Raw genomic sequence first — 19,833 nt, forward strand, 5'->3', positions numbered from 1 at the left:
GGGCTCCCTCCTAAGTTTCCTGCCAGACTGAGGCTACGGTATGACCATTAATGGGCCCCTAGTTGTTACAAAGGTGTTTCCAGTTCATTCGGGAACCAAGACTGATCTCAAAAGCTGCTGATATTAAAGAGGGATCCAGAAAAGTTTGGGAGCCCCAGGCTTGGGGTTGGGATCAGGAAGGGGAAATACCTTGTTCTAAGGGAGAAGGGACCCTCTGGGCCCAGCTAGGTCAGGTAGGCAAATGTTACTTGGGATTGCCCCTGTATGCCCAGAATGTCTTAAGATTCTGTAGTTGGAAGAGGGAAGATCCAGAAAAGAGAAAGAAAACCTTTGCTGTTTCCCAGGTTGTTGGGTCTCAACGGCAGGGGGGTTTCACCCACTTTGTCCCCAGGGACAGCTCTCCTGCTGTGGTGTACCGGCCCGCCTGGACTCCACGAGCAATGGCCGCGGATTCAGAGACCCCCAGTGCGCCTGGAGAGCACAGCCTTGGGGAACCTGGCCCGTAAAGGAGCCTGGAGGAGAGCAGAGGTGAAGAGGGTATGTCACTTGCCGAGCTCCACGCTAGTCAGAGGCAGGAGCGCTACGCTGGCCCTCCTCCCGCCGGGCCCTAGATGGCCCCAGCGCTCCCGAGTCATCGCGCCCCGCGTGCGCGCCCGCCGGCTCCGCGCACCTGCCGTGGCCGCCGCGCGGGTCTGACCGGCTGGCGGGCGGGCGGCGAGCACAGGTGGCGGCGATTGGGCAGGCGGGGCCCGGAGGGTGACGTCACGGGCTCCGGTCCCGGCGGCAGAAATAGGGCAGCCGCGGCGGCGGTGGCACAGCAGCGGGCAGCGGCGGCTCAGGGAGCTGAAGCCTCAACAGCCTCCAGCGAGCCCGGGACCCGCCGACAGCCCGAGAAACCAGCCGAAGGACGCGGGGCGGGGTCGCCGCCGCCGCCACGGGGCGCTCCCTCCCTCCCTCCCGAGTCCGGCCACCTGGTCTTCCCCTCGGCCCCGGCCGTCTCAGGTACGCGAGCGCAGCTCCGGAGCGGGCGCGGGGAGGGTGCCATGTCTCTGGCGCCGCCACCAGCCGGTCCCGCTGCACCCCACTGGGGTCCTGGCGCCCGCGGCCCCGCATCTTGCTGCAGGGCCCGGCGCGGGCGCTTGCTTGTCCTTACTGCCCGCGCCGGGAAAGCCAAGTTTGCTCGCGGGGAAGGGACCGCCGGGCCAGGGCTCGGCAGGGCTTCCCCGGCCAAGGCCAGGACTCGAGGTAGAGGCTGGGACGCCGAGGTTCTTGGCCGGGGTCTGCGGTGGGGACCGGAGTGACCCGGTTGGCACGCGGGGCGCCACGCAGAAGCGCTCGGGCCGAGCCCGTAGCTGGCGCCCGGCTCCGAAACCTTGCAGGCGCCGTTCTTGGGCTCAGGACCCCGAGCGGCCCCGGCGGAGCCAGGCGAGCGCGGCCCCTCGGCCCGGACCCGGTGCCCTTGGCTCCGGACTAGAGCGCGGGGCAGGCTTTCTCAGTACCTCCTCCCCGCGGCTTTGTGGGGAAACTTGCGTCTCCTCGCTACAGCCCAAAGGGCCCGCTGCGCTTCGCCTGGCCCTGGCTACCCCGGTGTCCGCAGCGTGTGAGGCTGGGGAGGAAGGAATCCGGGCACGACCCGACTCCAGGAAGCCTGCGGCGCTGCTTGTGCGCAGCCGGCCGCGGTCCAGAGCGAGCGGCCCGAGGTACCCGCTTGAAGGTGTCTAGGGAGCAGTGTGTTGGGGGCGTTCAGCGTTCGGGCTGGGAGCTTGGTCCTAACAGAGCTTGCACTGTGGATGATCTCCGCCTTCTTTGCGCCCGCAAAGCAAAGACGAGTTCTGAGTTTCAGGTAGGACCTGGACGAGGCAGAAACAGCCCTCTGCTTTCGGCGCGTGTCGCCTCGAGTTTGGGGACGAGCTGGCGCTAGTCTTTGGGGCTCCCTGCAGCCGACAAAGCGGCGCCAACCCGAGGCCTGCCACCTGAGGACTTTGTGCCCTCAACTCTTGCGGAAGCGGAAAGCCACCGAGGCAGTGGGGTTTCTTGGTTTCCAGAGCGCGGCGAGCCTCCGGGAGGCGCGGCAAGTGCACTAGGAGTGCGCGGGTCAGCGGGGCGGGCCCGGCGAGGTCGGTGTCAGAGCCCGAGAGCGGGTGCCGGGGCGCTGTCCAGCAGCACTCGCTCGCGGCCGCGGGCTGCCGACACTGATGAATGGCGCGGCCACAGCCCGCCGCTCCCCTCTAGGTGTCGCTTCCGCCGAGCTTTCCTCCAGTGAAAAACAGCGCCGGCAGCTTGGTCTGTTCCCTTCGTAAATTTGTTGCAAGCCTGTGCACCAGGAATTGTACTAGATGGTGCCCCCAAGATACAAACATCCGTCCAGGTTCTCTGGGCCAAACGTAAACAGAATTTCAATACGTGGTGAAGTAACTGCCAGCCAAAATGTTCACCGGGAATGGGCCTGTGTCACAATCTGTGAGGGGAAAAGACGGATCAGGGAGCGACTAGGATTCTTCTTGAAAGTCCTGTTATTTTCCTACTGTCAAATTTAGGGGAAACCAGCGATGCTTTTTAATAGTGTCTTCTTAATCCTGGGGGCCAGGCGCCAGTTTCTGTGCCTGCCCCTCTGGCCCCCAGGACAGGCTCTGGGTCTGGTTGGGGGGGTGGTCCACCTGGGAAGGGAATGGTCAGAGGTGTGAGTGATGCAGCTTCTGAGACTCCAGAGCCACAGCAACTTTCAGGCAGGAGCTCAAGCCGGACGTATGAGCAGATGCCCTACAGGGCACGTGTCTGCTTCCCATCTTAGCGTTGTGAGAAGGAGGCACTGCAGCATCACTAGACCATTTCTGCCATACTCTGCTAAATGTTCGCTTTTTCCCTCCCATCCTGGGAAAAAAAGGTGCCACCCTCTCCCAAGACTTCAGACTGAGCCAAAGTTCACATAAGAAAATAGTCCACTTTGATGTAATGTATTAAAATTGCTCGTTAGAGTTGTCCTAGTGCTATTTTCTCTCTTAGAATTTTATGATCATCCTAAATTTTTGTTGATTCTAGGAAAGCTCTTTTTCTTCTGGAAAAGGGCCAGCTTGTTTTTCTCGGTATTAGGAGAACTTTTATCCTTTTGGCTGTGCCCTGGAGGTGGGTGAGGGAAGAGGAGGTTGGATTTTTCCACCATGACCAGTCAGTCACTGAAGACTTTTTTTCCTTTTACTAAGGGCTGTAGGACTTTTTAAATGTGACCTTCACCTTATGATCTTTTGTTTGACTTAACACTATATTCAGAGACTAGCATTGAGTAGTCATTATTTCATAAAACTACCTTAATTCCTACCTTGCCTTGTTTGAGTGTTTCTCTGCAAACTCAACTTTCTTGAGTTGCTTATGTGTGGTCAGTTGTGTGCTTCCTAGCTTAATGCAATTCGATATTTCAAGAGCACATCTTTCTTTACATTTTCTATCTCAATGCATAACATAAGGCACGGAATTTCCAATAAAATAGAACTGCAGTCAAGAGAGTGTGGTTCTTAAGAGGTATAACTGATTCAGTTGGAAGGATAAAGGTTATTGGAAGTCACATGTGTGTCTGTGTTAAACTTCATAGTAAATAGGAATATCATAGATTTCTACATGGCACGTAGAATAATTTAGGCATCTAATTTATCAAGTGTTGGGGAAGAATTAACTAATGATATAGAGTAGATAATTAATAGGAAATGCAATTTAACTTCATTAGGGCTTGCTGCAAGGTTAGCTTGCTGTATTTCCATGCCTAATTTCCCTGGGTTGGTATTTTAGGGACTGTCTTAGGAAATCTGTAACACTTTCTTTTTTTCTAAAACACTCACATATCAAAACTAGGGTCCTAAGCCTTTGAGAGGTTCCCATACAGCCTCCTGGTTTCACGTTGGGGTTGATGTGGCTTTTTTTTTCCTTTTAAATTTGAGCAGACATGCAGAAGAGAATTCCAGGTTGTATTCAGTCAGTATTTGGAATTCCAGAATCCCAGTTGATTTTTATATGTTGATTGCCAACATGCCATGTATAAAATGCTACACACCTACAGAGTGTGTAGGGCAGACACTTTTTCATTTGGAAAGGTTGAGAATGCAGATGTTTCAGGGTCACAAATCTGACTGTTCTCTTCAAGGCTGGGTGGCATTGCTTAGTTCTGCCAAGTCATCTTTGTAATTTCTGGTCCTGTTGGTTACAAAAAGAAGCCATTTCTGTATGGCTAATCCTTAATGGCTAGTCTGGTAAAGTTACCAAGTTCTGGGAGAGAGGCTGAGAGAGAGAATGGATGAACAATGCCACCGAAACTCTGAGGTCCAGAATTCCCATTCTTCCCAACAGGGCTGGTTCCTGGAATAGAAAGGGAAGTTTGTATTAAACCCATTGCCAGTTTAATGGGATTGCTTCTCTCTGGCCTGTGAACTTGGTCAATAAAGACAGCTTACATGCCTGTGTGTGTTCTCTGCGTGGGGCAGATTTTGGTATTTTCATATGAATACCTATTTCTCCCTAACAATGTGCATTCCTGTTTCATGCTTTTTCAGCTTTCTTCAAAAAGCAAGACAGTATTTGGAATGTTACATCATACTAACCAGTAGTACCTCTGTAATTCTAAATACAGATAAATAATAGCACAGATATTAGCTTATTTTAGAACACCTGAAAATCCTGTGGTTTTCACAAGAAGGTAGACAATCTAGTGGAGGTCCTTCAGCATTGAGAAAAGCAAAATCTGCCTATCTAAACAGAGAATGCAAACTCCCACTCTGGATGTAAGTGTGCCATAATATAAGGAACCAAACAGTTGCCCCGAGGGCAGGATGCCTAGGTTCCAGTTTAGGCCTAGCCACTGATTTGTCCTTGAACCTGGGTGGATTCATCCACCTTCTGGTCTTCTGGTGTCCTATCTATGTGGCAGCCAGGTTAGCACCAGGTTCTCCTGACTGGGGGAATGTCTGTAGGAGCTCAGGCAGGAAACCACAGGGGAAGCAATGAAACACCTCCCTTCCAAACAAGATGGCTTAAGTTTCAAGTCAGTGTACTTTATGACTTGTTTGGAACAAAAGGTAGTCTCACCTCTTTATATGTGGACAGTCTTAGGTAGATTTATAATTAATACTTAGGACTTAGCAAGGATTGAATGAAACTTATTAATCTAAATTGATCTCAAAAGGAGCTCTAGGTTAAAAAGGGGATTTGTGACCTTATGGATGGCACCTTCTTAATTCTATAATGGGGAGATTCTTGCATCCACCTTTATCTGAAGGCCAGTAGGACTATTTGAATTTGAGGAGTAATTAATTTGTTAACAGATTTACTTCTCCAGAGTGACTAGCCTTATGATGCTGGCACTCTCCGTGAGCTGAGGGGCATCTGCCTGGGATTCTGTGCATCTTTTCATGGTTCCCCTCCCTCCCTCCCTCCCTTCTTTCCTTCTACCATATTTTTTCTTCGTCCATAAATAGAGCAGCAGTGAGGACTGAGGAGAGTCTGCCCAGGGGCCCTCATCCCGGGGTAGAATTAAGGGTGAGCAGCTTGGCTCTTTTCCCTTGGCTGGAGCCATGAGGAGGAGAGCAGCTCTTGGCAGCTTTCAGAGGAAAGGAGAGTCTCGGGGCCAGGGCCTCCTATCTTACTGTCTCTAGATTTTCCCCATTATACTAAAAACAACTGTTTATCAAAACAAAACAGGCAGGACAAAACAAAACAGACAGGCAGCAGCAGGTGGGAGTTAAGAGAATAGATGTCGTGGGTCTGCGTGCCTGACTTGGAATCTCAGTTTTGCCACTTGTTTGCCACATGGCCTTGGCAGAGTCCTTAACCTCTCTGTGACCCCATCTCCTCTGTCATCTGATTGAGGGATAATCATTGCCCCCGTCATGGAGTAGAAAAAAGAGGGTTATGAGTTAATACATGTGAAGTGTTTAGAACAGTACCTGACACATCGTAATTGCTATATAAATGTTAACCAAATAGATAGTCTCTATTTGATTATTAGACAGATAATCAAAATTGATTTAGACCCAATATTAATTCTTTTTTATGAACTGAACTGTCATAAAACTTGAGCTGTAAATTTCCAGGCTGTTGGTGCTGTAGATATAATGAATTGTCAATCACCGTTAAGTATAAAATGACATCTAAAACACATCCACAGTGCAAATGAGATCACAGCTAGTGGTAGACAGACTGAACTAAACTTTACAAACAAGCTGCCCAGAAGTATTTCAGTAGTTGGCCTGGTTCACGTGTTTCCCTGTTTCCAAATAAAATCTTACAGGAAATATAAACACAAACCAGATAAAACCAGTGGCAACTCCAGGCTTGGATCTTGGGCCTCGTGAAACACAACCCAGAAACCAGCAGTCTTGGTGCATCCTCTTAGGAACTGATTTGGTGCTTGCCAAAATCACAGTTGAAATGAATATATTTTATTTTAATGCTACCCATTAGTACCAAAACATAAAATATAATTGATCTTAAATTACAAAGCAGATTAAAAGTTAAATACCAGATTCTGTGGCTTGTATATTTCATAACTCCAGGAGTTGACATCTGTACATTAGCTAGAATAGATTTGGATTATCTTGCTGTTTTTAGTTTATGTGAGCTAGGAGGCATGGAAGGGGAGAAACACACACACACAGACCTTACTCTGTGTGTTGACTCTGTGAGCAATGTTTGATAGTAGATAAGTAGGACAAAATTAATGAGAGTAAGAAGCAATGTCTTTCTAGTTCTAGCTTAAATTCCTATGGCTGGTTTTGAAAAATTCCAAAAATCCACTAGCTGTTTTCTGCAGTCTCTGGAAAGTGGCTCTGCATTCGGAAGAGGATCACTTATGGAGAATAGGGAGTTACCTTGTTTATTTTTAGAAAAATGAGTTGCAGCTGGGCACGGTGGCTCATTCCTTTAATACCAGCACTTTGGGAGGCCGAGGCAGGTGAATCACCTGAGGTTGGGAGTTCGAGACCAGCCTGACCAACATGCAGAAACCCAGTCTCTATTAAAAATACAAAATTAGCTGGGCATGGTGGCACATGCCTGTCATCGCAGCTACTCGGGAGGCTGAGGCAGGAGAATCACTTGAACCCAGGAGGCAGAGGTTGCAGTGAGCCGAGATCGCGCCATTGCACTCTAGCCCAGGCTATAAGAGTGAAACTCCATCTCAAGAAAACAAGAAAAACAGGTTGCAGTTAGGGGAAGACATTTTTATTCCCTCTTAGTCCTGAATATGATTTTGTTTTCCTGCTCTTTCTCCCTGTGAGATTTCACACACCCTAGCCAGACCACTGGATCAAGTGTGCAGAAGCCATTGGGGGGTGGGGGAGGGGGTGCCGTGACTGCCGCAGTCCCCACAGTCCTCACAGTCCTCTCCCAGGTGGCAGCTAAAGCGGCACTATTCCACTCAACTCTGCCTTCTTCAGAGTGTGGGGCAGGTGCTGATGGTGAGACTGTAACCTTCAGATTATATTTACTGGCCACCCAGACTCTTTTCCCGGTAGCTCAGCTTTGTCAACAGATGTCAAAGATGAGTGACTGAAGAAACAGATATAGGAGTGGGAGCTTATGGACTCTTTAAAACAAGCAGACACCTTCTCTTCAAAGACGGTCATACCTTATAACCTTGCCTTTTCATAGGCCAGTGCTATAGGCCCACAATTTTGAGTCTGACTTCTCCTCCCTGTGGGCATTTCTGTCTCCAGCTGGAGACATAAAGCAGATGTGGAGAGGCAGCTCTATTTGGATGTGGATGGCAGCCAAACAAAACCTGGAATGTAGCAGGAGTGTAATTGTTTGCCAGCCCTGGACTCAGCACTAGTGACTATGTGACAACTTCCACCCCGTTGTCTAAAGTAGGGATGCTCCAAAGCTGTTGCCTGTGGCAGTGAGCAGGGATGGACTGCCAGGTCCCTCAAGCACCCACTTCTTTCTTAATTGGATGTCTGTTCTGGACCAGCCCTAGGCCAGTTCATGCTGGGTGTTGGCCTCCAAGGAGCTCCGGTGTCTTTAACTCACCAGCCTAGATCAGGATGCAGTGTGGACCATATGTGATTAAGCACTAAATTGTGTGGTACAAGCAGAAATCAATAACCCCTAAAGGTTCCTTGAGTAAGAGTTCTAAGAACTGCATAATGAGCTGTATCTGGTTATTTTTCATAATCAGAATACTGAAATTATGGTTGGACTGTGTTCACAGTGGAAAACTTTTTCCAAAAAAGTACAGCTTATTGGACAAGTAAGATAGTCTGTGCCTTCATTTCCTCAGCACAATGCTTAGCACATGATTTGGACTTGAATATTTGTTGTAGCTGATCCTTAGTTTTTTCATCCATGTGATTATTTGATTACCCTGAATTGCTCACTTCTTGTCTTTTAGGACTATATACAATAATGTTATCAAGTAAGCCTCAGGAAACACCTTAAAGGTTATTGAAATTCTGTTATTATTGGATGCTTGGATTCTGCTACAAAAATGGTTGGTCTTGAAACTAAGATATTAGACATTATGATGCCATTTTGAAGCTCACTGTCTTATAAACTGAGGTGTCGGCTACAAATGAGGTGCCAGAGATGTAACATAATTCTTAATCATCATGTCTTTTTTTTGAGACAGAGTCTCACAGCAGAGGTATGATCTCGGCTCACTGCAACCTCTGCTCCCGAGTTCAAGCGATTCTCCTGCCCCAGCCTCCTGAGTAGCTGGAATTACAGGCGCCCGCTACCACGCCCTGCTAATTTTTGTATGTTTAGTAGAGAGCGGGTTTCACCCTGTTGGCCAGACTGACTTGTCTCAAACTCCTGACCTCAAGTGATCCATCTGTCTCGGCCTACCAAAGTGCTGGGATTACAGGTTGTGAGCCACCGCGCCCAGCCATAATCATAATTTCTCGAGCACTAATTGTGTGCCTAGCCCCAAATGCTTTCTCAGGAAACTAAGGCGTGGCTATATGACAGCCTAATAGAGGTGACCCAGCTGCCTCACCCTGGTTTGTTCTTATAGATGTAACGGTAGTTGGCATTTCAAATGGGTTTCCACGCAACAGCATTTATAGAGTTCTTACCCTATGCCTGACACTAACTCCTTCAATCCTCACAAAAGCCTTTCGAGGTACATATTATTGCCATTTTAGAAATAAGTAAACTAAGGCTCAGAAGTAATATAACTTCTCCAAGGTAGAACAGAAGTTTGGTGCCAGGATTTAAACCCAGGTTTATCTGATTCTGGGGAACACATACTAACTCACTGTGACTTACTATATCCATCTCGCAATGTTTTATTCTCAGCATTTGTCATTTCTTCAACAGACTCATCAAAATGAAACCAGGAGGCTTTTGGCTGCATCTCACACTGCTTGGAGCCTCCCTGCCAGCCGTGCTGGGATGGACGGACCCAGGAACCAGCAGAGGCCCGGATGTGGGTGTGGGGGAGTCACAGGCAGAGGTATATCAAATCCCCGCTGACATAACATTTCAAACTGATTGCTTTCTGATGTTACAGTATCTGATTTCACCTTTAGTTTAGATCAGTTAGATCACAAAGTGAATTAAAATTGCACTTCCTTTTTGGTGGGGACAGAGGAAGGCAACATGTGTGGATACGGACAAGAGGTTGATAACACGACGTGAGTAACGGCTCTAAAACCTCTCAGATGCTGAAAATGTATTCCAAAACCAAGCTTGAGTTGCATGGTTAGTCTCTACAAAGACCCTCAGGAGAATGGCCTTTCGGTATATTTAATAAAACTCTGAAAATGCAGAGTAATTGGTGGAGCACACCCATGTGAATTAATGAGGTATTTTAATTATAAAATATATTTGAAAAGAAATGGACTACTTTTCAGGTATATAGATAAAAAGCACGAGGCTGAGAAAGAACTGGCAAGTGGAGGTCCTAAGGGAGAGTGCTTTAATGAACAGATAAGAATGATTAATGGCATGTTAGGTATATATAAATGCTTCTAAAGTGCTTGAAAAACTTGTTCTCAAATACCTCCCTGGAGAGTCTGGATGTTCTGCTAATTGCTTAGTGAACCCTGGTCTTACGTAGTAAAGAGGATTCATAAACTGCAACCTGGCCCTGCCCAAGGTAGTAGGTCCCATGAATTTGGGGTTCATAGGCAAAATGAATTTTTCTGCAGAAAATGCTTCGTGTGTGCTGACCCTTAAGAAATGACTACACCCTTCCATTAAAACCACCTGGGATTTTCTCTATGCTGTGATGAATACTAATTCCTAATAGGGGGCTTTCCAGGGCACTTTTCCTCCCATTGGCTTCCTTGATGCCTGCTGTTCTCTTTTTCTCTGTCCCTGTTTCCTGTCCTGCGGAATGAGAAATAAAAATTACCTCAAAAAGTCAACATTCCCAGAGAGTGAATAAGGTTACTCAGTGTAGGGTAGGATTAATGCATTATTTGATCAAAAGACATGATTTCTCTTTCATTATTACTTAATTGCAATGCAATCCCAAACCTACCAGCCTTAATCTTTGGGGAGCTTCAGAAGTAATTTAATGTACACTTTTCCTGCTGAAGTTAGTGTGCCTTCCTTTTGTGGTGAGCAGACGATTAAACAGAAACGCTATCTCTGCCATCTAAATCCATGAAGGACGCAACTTAATGCTGTTTTGAAAGAGTCTGGAGGCTGGCTTGCTGGTGAGAACAGCATTTCCCTTATGGGAACAGCTTTATCAGTACGCTTATATCCATACGAAGAGAAAATGATCACTTAAATCCTACACATATATTGTTGAATATTTAATAGCAAAGCAAACAGACAAACACACAGGTAAGCTTAGTCTTCTTACTACTGGGGCTCATCGGCCCACTGTTTTAAACCACTTATTTCAAATAAAAGTATCAAGTCAATTAAGGTGGGATTTAGCTGGAGGTAAATTGAAGGTAAGTTAATATCAACCCAGGGCCTCTTTATCTTAGCTGTTAACACCCTAATTCTTTGTGTGCAAACAAGAAGGAGCAGATGCTGGTCATTGGGAGGACATAACGCTTTTTGGGGGTTATTGTTTTGCTCCCCTGCAACCCCTGCTCCAGGGTAGCTTTTGTCTTCCAAGTCCAGGAATGTTGCTGCTTCAGGAAAGGGAAGTGATGACTGTGTAGATTCTGCACCACAAGAACTATTGCCCTATTGATCATATATACAGTTTTTTGCTATAGCTTTTGTTTTTGCAGTGTTATAACTTCTAATCATTGAAACTGTTTCTATCAGTGATTAAATGAGATGATAATGGGAATGGGCCTAAGGTATAGGATGGCCTAGGTTAAATGTTTAGCTGCAGAGAACAGAACACTGCCAGGTACGGTGGCTCACACTTAATAATCCAAGCAGTTTGAGAGGCCGAGGTGGGCAGATCACTTGAGCCCAGGAGTTCAAGACCAGCCTGGGCAACATAGCAGAACCCTGTCTCCACTAAAAATACAAAAATTAGGTGGGTGTGGTAGTGCACTCCTGTAGTCCCAGCTACTCGAGAGGCTGAGGTGGCAGTATCACGTGAGCCTGGGGAAGTCAAGGCTGCAACAAGCCATGATTGCGCCACTGCTCTCTAGCCTGGGTGACAGAGTGAGACCATGTCTGAGAAAAAAAAAAAAAAAAAGAGAAAAAACTCAAAGGAAAAAAAAGAAAACAGAGAGCGGAACATTTATTTTAATGGGTTTGTTTGCAGCCCTTGCTCACACTCTGTGCATCCCTCCATGCACCCCCATGCCCCTGCTCACCAGGGGCCTCCTGTGGGGCGTGTTGTCTCTTTTTTCTGTCTCTCCTTTCTACACCTGACTCTCCTCCTCCTTCAGGGCCCAGCTCTGGTTCTTAGTTTTTCTTTAGAACCTTCTTTGACCACTCTTGGTCTCTTTTTCTAAACTCTTAGTCCTTCCTCTCTCTTTTTGTTTTCTTACTCTTTTATTTTTACGTTAGCATACGGAGGGAGCCTATCTTATTTATCTTCCTTACAGTGTCTAATAATTTTATAAGCAAAATAGAGGTTCAATGCATTTTTAAGCCAATTGATATTTATGTGACCTATGGTCCTGGTCATAAAGTCACTCTGGTGCTTCCAAAATTCAGACCGGACCATCAGGTATTTCAGCGCAGGGCGTACCTCCCTGCACAGCAGGTTCACTCCCAGTGGGGACGTGGATGGTTTTCCCCAGCAAATTTGTGAGCAGCCTGCAGGCCAGGCAGGCTTGCATCCTAACATCCAAGATAGTCCTTGTGTGTTATAGTTTCTGGGTAGTTTCTTATTTGAACTGTAGCTATTAATGTATCGATAACTCACAGTCCAAACCATATTAAACTCCTCTAGCAGTTTCCGCAGACAGTCTTATTTCCTGGAAGAATCAAAACCAGCAGAGTTTCCTGAGACTCTAAATAAGTGAAAAACCTTTTTCAGGAACCAGATATTAAAATGTTTCTGTGTATTTCTTCCTGGTAGTAGTACTTCACACAAATACTCATTGACTTAAGATTTTTAAAGTACTTAGAAAGCGTTAATAAGATTTGATTTACCTTTAAAGTTATTATACCAGTTACTTGAATGACCTAAGGGTAAATAAGAATTAAATGACCAACGTGCGTGTGTGCACATATTTTTAAAGCAATTATAGCAGGTGTTAAAATTATTGTTATATGTACAAAGACTGCAGTGGAAATAGCTTCAAGGAGTTTACCATTTTACAGACATAGATAAAAAGAAATACAGCTGGGTGGAGTGCCTCTTTCATAAGAGTGGAGTGGCAGAACGTGCCCTAGAATACTAATGGAATTCTGAATTCAGAGGAAACAATTCTGAGAGTTACAATTTATTGAAATAATAAAATGTTGTTATATCCACCCCCCTTTATCCTACACAGATGCTCTTTGACTTACGATGGGGTTACATCCAAATAAACCCACTGTAAGTTGAAAATATCATAGGTCGAAAATGTATTTCATACACCTATCCTACCAAACATCGTAGCCTAGTCTGGCCTACCTTCAGCATGCTCAGAACACTGACATTAGTCTACACTTGGGGCAAAATCATCTAACACAAAGCCTATTTTATAATAAAATGTTGAATATCTTATGTAATTTATTGAATACTGTACTGAAAATGACAAACAGAAGGGTTGTATGGGCACTTAAAAGTACGATTTCTACTGAATGTGTATCATTTTCATACTATCCTCACATTGAAAAATCCTAAGTCAAACCAAACCTAAGTCAGGGACTGTCTGTACGCTGGTCAAGATAAATATAGTAGTAAAATCAATATTGGTAGAATTTTGTATTTGGGGGGGAAACCAAGGAACCAGGAAGGGCTGAGAAGTGATATGGTAAGAGCCTCCAGAGAGCAGACCTGCTTTTGAGAAATAGGCATTTGTGGGAGCCCCCCACTTTTGGGACCCGGCTGCTGCAGTGGCAGCCCCCCACTTTTGCAGCCTTGGTGCCATGGCGGGAGCCTCCCCTTTTGGGGCTTGGGTGCTGCCATTGGAGCCACCCCATTTTTGGGGCCTGGGTGCTATGGTGGGAGCCTCCCACTTTTGGGACCTGGGTGTCGTGTTCCAGCACCAGCATCTCACCCATTTTCTGGGCTCTGAGATTGAATGGTGGGTGTTACACGGTCTTACATGTCTTTCGTGCATTTTACTGAACTTTTTCTAAATGACTCTTACCCATGGCATGTACATAGTCACGTACTACATACCTGTATGTGTTAATATTGATTCCTTCTTAAATTGTCACCTCACATGCCTCAGTGCTTATAGACCAGAGATAGGTTTTGAGCTCAGACGCCATGGGTTTTCAGTATTTGCAAATTCTCTCAAAGTAAAGTTTTTGCAGAAGAAATATGTGGAATGGTGTCAGCTAACTTAAACATGATTCCCCGCCTCCTTAACCTCAGGGATCAGCCTAAGACAGCAATGATCCTACCCTGACTGACTGGCCCCTTCCGCTTGCTACAAGTGTTGACGGCAGGCATGGCACTCCTGTCCCCGCGAGGCATGGCAACCTCAAATTGCAGAGTCCCTAGATGCTCCGTGGCTTCGTTCTGCCTTGGCTGGGCATTCAGTAGTACTTGGGCTGCTAAGACTGAGCACTGATATTTACAAAACACTTTCAATGTTCTTATGTATCCGTTGTCTTAACACTAGTGCCCCTTACCCCCAACCACCCTTTCTGATAAAATTCTCCCCACCACCCATAACCCTGACTGTGCTCTTTGATTGATTACTGGGGAAGAACAGCTGATCATCTATAGGGCTTGAGATCTGCCCATTGGTGTTTTTACTCATCCTGGCCCTCAGCTGGTTTGTGGACATACATAAAAGGAACTCCCTCTTCCCTGTGAACCAACGGAGGTCCAAGCTGGACGTTCGCATTTTCTTAAGCCTCACCTGCAGTATGTGTGCCTCTCTCATGGCTTTTCTGCTGCATCACCCTTGTGATACTCACCATTGCAAATTCTAGTACTTGACTTGCTTTCAAAGAAGATGAGACCCTGGGCAAGGTCTCTCAGCAAGAGGTGAGAATGGTCTTCTCCCCAGGGCCGTGGAGCCCTGGGATAACTGAACCACGCGCCCCTTTCAGAAGGATCCAGAACTTCCTCTGCAGGTGTGGTGCTGGTTGACATGGGGGCCACTTCTCTGGGTCCCTAACACTTAGCCAAGGCTTTCTGCTGATTATTCTGAGTCAGAGGATGTGGATATTGGTTTTTCAGGTAAAACTGGGAGGGCACAACCTCCAACCTATAGATGTTATCAGTACATTCATAATTTTCAAGGCCAATTATGGTGGCAGAACCTCCCAAGCTCTCGGGCATTGGGATGAACCCATTCCCAATTACAGAATAGGGTGTGCTGTAACCTGCGCCAGTACCTCTTGAGATGCAGTGTGCTTGTGAACGGTCTGGGATCTTGTTAAAATGCAGATTCTGATGCAGCAAATCTGAGGTGGGTCCCAAGATTCTGAGCTCCAGGTGATGCTGATACTTCAGATCCTGGGGGACACTGGGCAGAAAAGCCTTAGAGGAGCCCCCTGCCTCCTCCCATGCACACACGCAAGGAGAATCCCAGTTGGACTGACCCTGGCCTTTTTTTAGTTCTTGCTGACATGATGCTGACGACAGTCAGGAAAAGGAGAGAAATGGGCAGGCTGCAGTCATGCTGGAAAATAGCTTGATGAGACTAGCTTAGTGGGCAGGTAGGTGATGGGAAAGATGAACTTAAACAACCTTGGTTCTAGGGTCATTTGCACCTGTTTTCAAGCAGCTGTACAGGTAACTCTCGCTCTCGGAACCCATGGTTCCTCCCTGGCTTGTCTGTAGGTGGTTTTAAATTCTGAGAGAGGTGATTTTAAATGCTGAGGCTTAGCCCACACCCCCTGCTCCAAGGACCAACAACGCACTCACTTCTCGCCACCACCATGGCTCCCCTACTGGTGTCCTATCCAGTCTCTGTCCCTAGGGCCAGCCAGCCTGTTTTGGGGATGAGCATTGCTGCGTTGGTGCGCTGTTTTGGAGTCTTGTTTTTCTCTTTATCCTTGAACAGGGAAAGTCACTGTCTTTGTTCTTTGTGTCTTCTCCACTGCTCCCAGCCAGCCCTTCCACACTGTACCAGTTAGTGCACTGTGTGCCTCTTTAGTGTTTTGAGATCATAGTTGACAGAATTTTAATTGGCCCTGAAAAGTTCTGTGACCCAGGAAAATGAGCATTTATGAGTTCACAGAAACCCATTATTTTTCTTTCTCTTAATTTAGCATTTACTCATCTAACTACTTTATTTATTCCTCTGTTGCTAAATAATCTATACTCCTGTAGGAAACTTCCCACCCTTGTAATGAGGACATCAGGCCGTGCATTGTAAATGGGGCTCCAATTTCCATTTTTCGGGGAGTTGGCAGCACAGATCTGCCAAGTCCCAATCATCTGCTTGATTTATCCCCTACACCCTGTGGGTTATTGCTCTTGCTTCCCATTTGGATGGAAGCAAATGTCGTCCTTGTGTCAGGCAGGCTCTAACAAGGCCCACTGAGTGGGCTCTACTCTTCAGGCCTGCCAAGCCAGAGCCATTGTCCTTCTGCCTCCATGGCTGTGGTCTCTGCCACTGGCTCCTGGGCTTTGTCTTGTCACCAGCCACCTGGGAGCTGGAGCATACTGGATCTAGACATGGAGGATGTGGGAGGATACGGGCCCAGTGCTCTGAGCAGGCGACACTGAGGACACTGTGGTGGGTGCTGGCACATTGGTGTTGGGGGGAGGAAGTGTGGCCAGGTGGCTGAGAAGCCATCTGTCCACCAGCCTCGCCTCTCTCTTGATGGGTAGCCATTCTTTGGGGCATTCCCTTCAGTCAGGAAGGTCTGGAACAAGAGAAACCCAATTTCTTTCCTCCTAATAAAAATCAGCCTTGTTTTACTCCTACCAGGAGTGTGTGCTCTTGGCAGAGGTGAAGAAAGAGTGTGAGTGGCCTGCGGAGCTGAGGTCTTCCTTCAATCACAGGGTGAGTTTCAGTTTGATCTTGCACAGGGGTTGGGGTTGGGAAAGCTGGTGCTGGTGCTGGCGTTGGTCAGGAGACTCTGAGAGCATTGTCTTCCCTTGGTCGGTGGGACCGGGCTAAGGTAGCACCTGTCTACCTGCTTGATGCTGTGTCTAGACACTGAGCCCTTGGCTTTTCTTCCTTTGTTCCAAGAGGGCCTCGGGTGCAAATCGAAACCCTTCTGGAGGGCTTAGCTGGAGACGGAAGCTGCCATTGTTGATTTTGTTAAAATACTTTGAAGGTTAAGGTTTCGTGTTATTTGGGATCTAGATTGAAAACTGTGTGTATTTTTCTTTTTGAGAGTTGAGAATGGAAGTCATATTCTATTTCTTGCAAAAGCCCTTTCCAGAGAATTAGTGAGACCACCAGCGAGCCTGTGATGCAGCTGACAGAAGCGCCTCACCACCTGTGAGGGAGTTGGCCTAGCCTCAGAGGTGACAGACGCCTCCACACAACCCAGGCTTCAGCCCCAGCCAGGGGCCCGGGCCCCTGAAGCATGGCCTGCTTTTTCAGAGGACGCCTCTTCCCCTGCTCAGGCTGAAAGTCCTCAGTGCTTCTGGTGGCCCGCTTGGCTGGTGGCAGGGCTAGCTCCTGGTGCAGGCAGGCTGATGTGCACGGCTCTCTAGGCTCCAGGGAGAAATGGCTGCTGTCCTCCTCCCCCTCCGTGGAACCCTGTTAACTCTCACCTTGTGTGTTTTATGTTGCTACTTTCTCCTCTAGGATGTTTGTTGTTTTAAAACCCCGTAATTGGTTTTTCCTGTTGGGGCTGAATCACTTTGCCTGCTGCCTGTGCTGCTGCCTAAGGCATCCCCGGCCCTGCCTTTGCTTCAAGTGCACCCTCAACTCAGAGGGCCCAGGGCCTAAAATCTGTTTCTTCCCTAGCCAGCTTTGGAGCTAAGGGAATCGCCCTCTCCAGCCTTTAGGTTTGCCACGAGTGAAATGCAGGCAATATAACAATACCATTTTCAGGGTTGTCATGAGCACTAAGATGGTACGAGAGGTGCCTGGCACAGATTGTCTCCACAGAACACAGTAGACAGAACTGTGGTTTCGTGTTTGTCATCCCAGAACCTCAGTCAGTGGCTGTCAAGAAGACTGTGCGCCCTTCCTGAGCCACAGCCTGATATGTCAACTTCAGCTGCTGCAGTTCTTGTCACTGCTGGCCATGGCCACATATCACATAGCAAGGCAGCCCTCGGGGTGGGAGGGTCCTCTTTCCAGTGGAGTGGTAAATATCTTGGGACTGGGCCCCATATCCTCAGTGTCCAGAAAGCCTGGCACACAGCAGGATGTTCAGATATTTGTTGAATAAGTGAATGAGTCAGCCATCTTTTACTATTCATTTTGTCATCATATGGGGTTTGACAAGGTGTCTTGAGTTTTGGGACTCCTTACATAAGAAATCCCAGGAGATAGTCACTCACTCAACTGCCTTTGGCTTCCACATCTGGTAGAATCCCATCAGTTTCAAATCTTCCTAACTTTCTTCTTGAACCAGGAGAGGCTTCAGAGAGTCGTATGGGATGTGCATAGGAACAGGTAAGACCCTGACTCAGTTGCCATCCCCTTCCTAGAATGGCTTTGAGGGCCTGCTTGGCTCTGACTGTTTCCTCTGCAGAGGCCAGCATCACTGGCAGGCAGCCAGACCCTTGCCAAAACCGTGAATCCAGAGAGTGAAATGTAAAGTCAAACAAATGCAGGATGCTTTGTTTGTGCTTAGAATTTTCAGGGTCAGTAGAAATAGTCTGTGGCTCCGGGGTAGGTGGTTGCCAGCCATCCTCACAGAGGGCAGAAAGGAGCAGAACTACTCTTTTAAAATGTCATTAAGTAGGTATAAGACTCTTGATGGCTTTCCTTAATGCCAGTCTTAGGACAATTGAACTGAAAGCTTGTTTGAGCTCTGCTATCATTTAAAGCTTGCTCTCTAAGTAAAGAGAACAGAACTCTTTTTCCATTTATTTCCCTTTCTGGCCTTGCATTTAAAACATCCTTGAAAACTTTGGTCTCTATAGAAAAGACATCAAGTTTCTGTTGGTTCTGCTGATGCCACATTTTGAGTGTCCATTCGAGGTAAGTAGGCTTTCATGTGGGGATACCGGGAGGTGTCAAACGAGAGAGGCCTGCCAGGCAGATACCCTAATTAGAGTGGCTCTAAAATATGCCCCATGGTGCCTCCTCTTCCTCCTCTGCTATTTTCTGTTTGGTTGTTACTGCTGTTCTCATATTAGCATTTGAAGAGTGAAGAGCAGGCTTCTGGCCGGGTGCAGTAGCTCATGCCTGTTATCCCAACACTTTGGGAGGTCAAGGCAGTCAGATCACCTGAGGTCAGGAGTCTGAGACCAGCCTGGCCGACATGTCGAAACCCGGTCTCTACCAAAAATACAAAAAAATTAGCTGGGCATGGTGGCACACACCTGTAATCCCAGCTACTTGGGAGGCTGAGGCAGGAGAATCGCTTGAACCCAGGAGGCGGAGGTTGCAGTGAGCCAAGATTATACCACTGCACTCCAGCCTGGGCAACAGAGTGAGACTATCTCAACAAAAACAAAGTAGGCTTCTCTGCTTCATGCTTGAGTGTTCATGCCTGGCAGTATGGCTTAGGATCATATCTTTGTGTGCTGAAGCATAAATTCCCATTTGACTTTCTCTTATCTCTACCTAGAGGGTCTCTGAGCCCTGGGCTGGCTTGGCCAATCGGGACATCTGGTTGACTTAAATCTTAGTAATCAACAGACATCCACTGAGCACCTAGCTGTGTGCCTGGCCCTGTACTAAGGCTGGCTAAGTGGTTGAAGAGAAATGGGATTTGTGATTCTATCCTTGAGGCTTGAGGGCCACTGGGATGGGGGTGGGAGGTAGGAGCAATCAGCTGCTTCAGAATGGATTCCAAGTTAGCAGAAGGAATTAAACACCTATATTAGTTAATGATCTTTTTCTAGTCTGTATATAATGTGGAAATTAAGTTCTCAACTTTAGCCTAAAGAAAAGCGGGCATATTTATTGAGTAATAAAGAAGGAAGTACATCTTTATTAGAAAGAAGTACATCTTAATAAAGAAAGAAGTCCATCTGCCTCCCGGATTCCCCATGCCTGATCCCAGGGCTGGACACTTGTGCTCATAGTCCAGACATTCCCTGCCCAGGTGCATGTGGCTGATAGCAGATCTGGTATCACGGGTTTGTCCTGGCCCCTGGCTCAGCTGTTCTAAAGGCCTTAAGAGTGCGGGTTGGGGGCTGGAGGAAGCCAGAAGTCTCTAGGTGTCACCTGCCTAGGATGGACATAGTGCTGAATGCAGCAGCCCTCTGGTGTCCAGAAC

General features: G+C 47.3%; 1 protein-coding gene across 3 annotated transcripts in view; it reads left to right on the top strand.

The window, feature by feature from the left end:
- Positions 1-762: 762 nt before the first annotated feature.
- FSTL4 (follistatin like 4) overlaps positions 763-19,833 on the top strand; it is a 420,631-nt gene continuing 401,560 nt past the window's right edge. The window contains exons 1-2 of one of the 3 annotated variants that reach the window (XM_030829211.1): positions 763-1,002; positions 9,301-9,436. In XM_030829211.1, coding sequence (XP_030685071.1) covers positions 9,311-9,436 — 126 coding nt within the window. In that variant the 5' untranslated portion in view covers positions 763-1,002; positions 9,301-9,310. Of the gene's footprint in view, positions 1,003-1,226; positions 1,701-2,228; positions 2,508-9,300; positions 9,437-19,833 lie in introns of those variants that run through there. The other 2 variants (XM_030829231.1, XM_030829222.1) reach the window with 2 other exon arrangements.

Source organism: Nomascus leucogenys, chromosome 2, assembly GCF_006542625.1.
Source record: "Nomascus leucogenys isolate Asia chromosome 2, Asia_NLE_v1, whole genome shotgun sequence".
Taxonomy (NCBI): Eukaryota; Metazoa; Chordata; class Mammalia; order Primates; family Hylobatidae; genus Nomascus; species Nomascus leucogenys.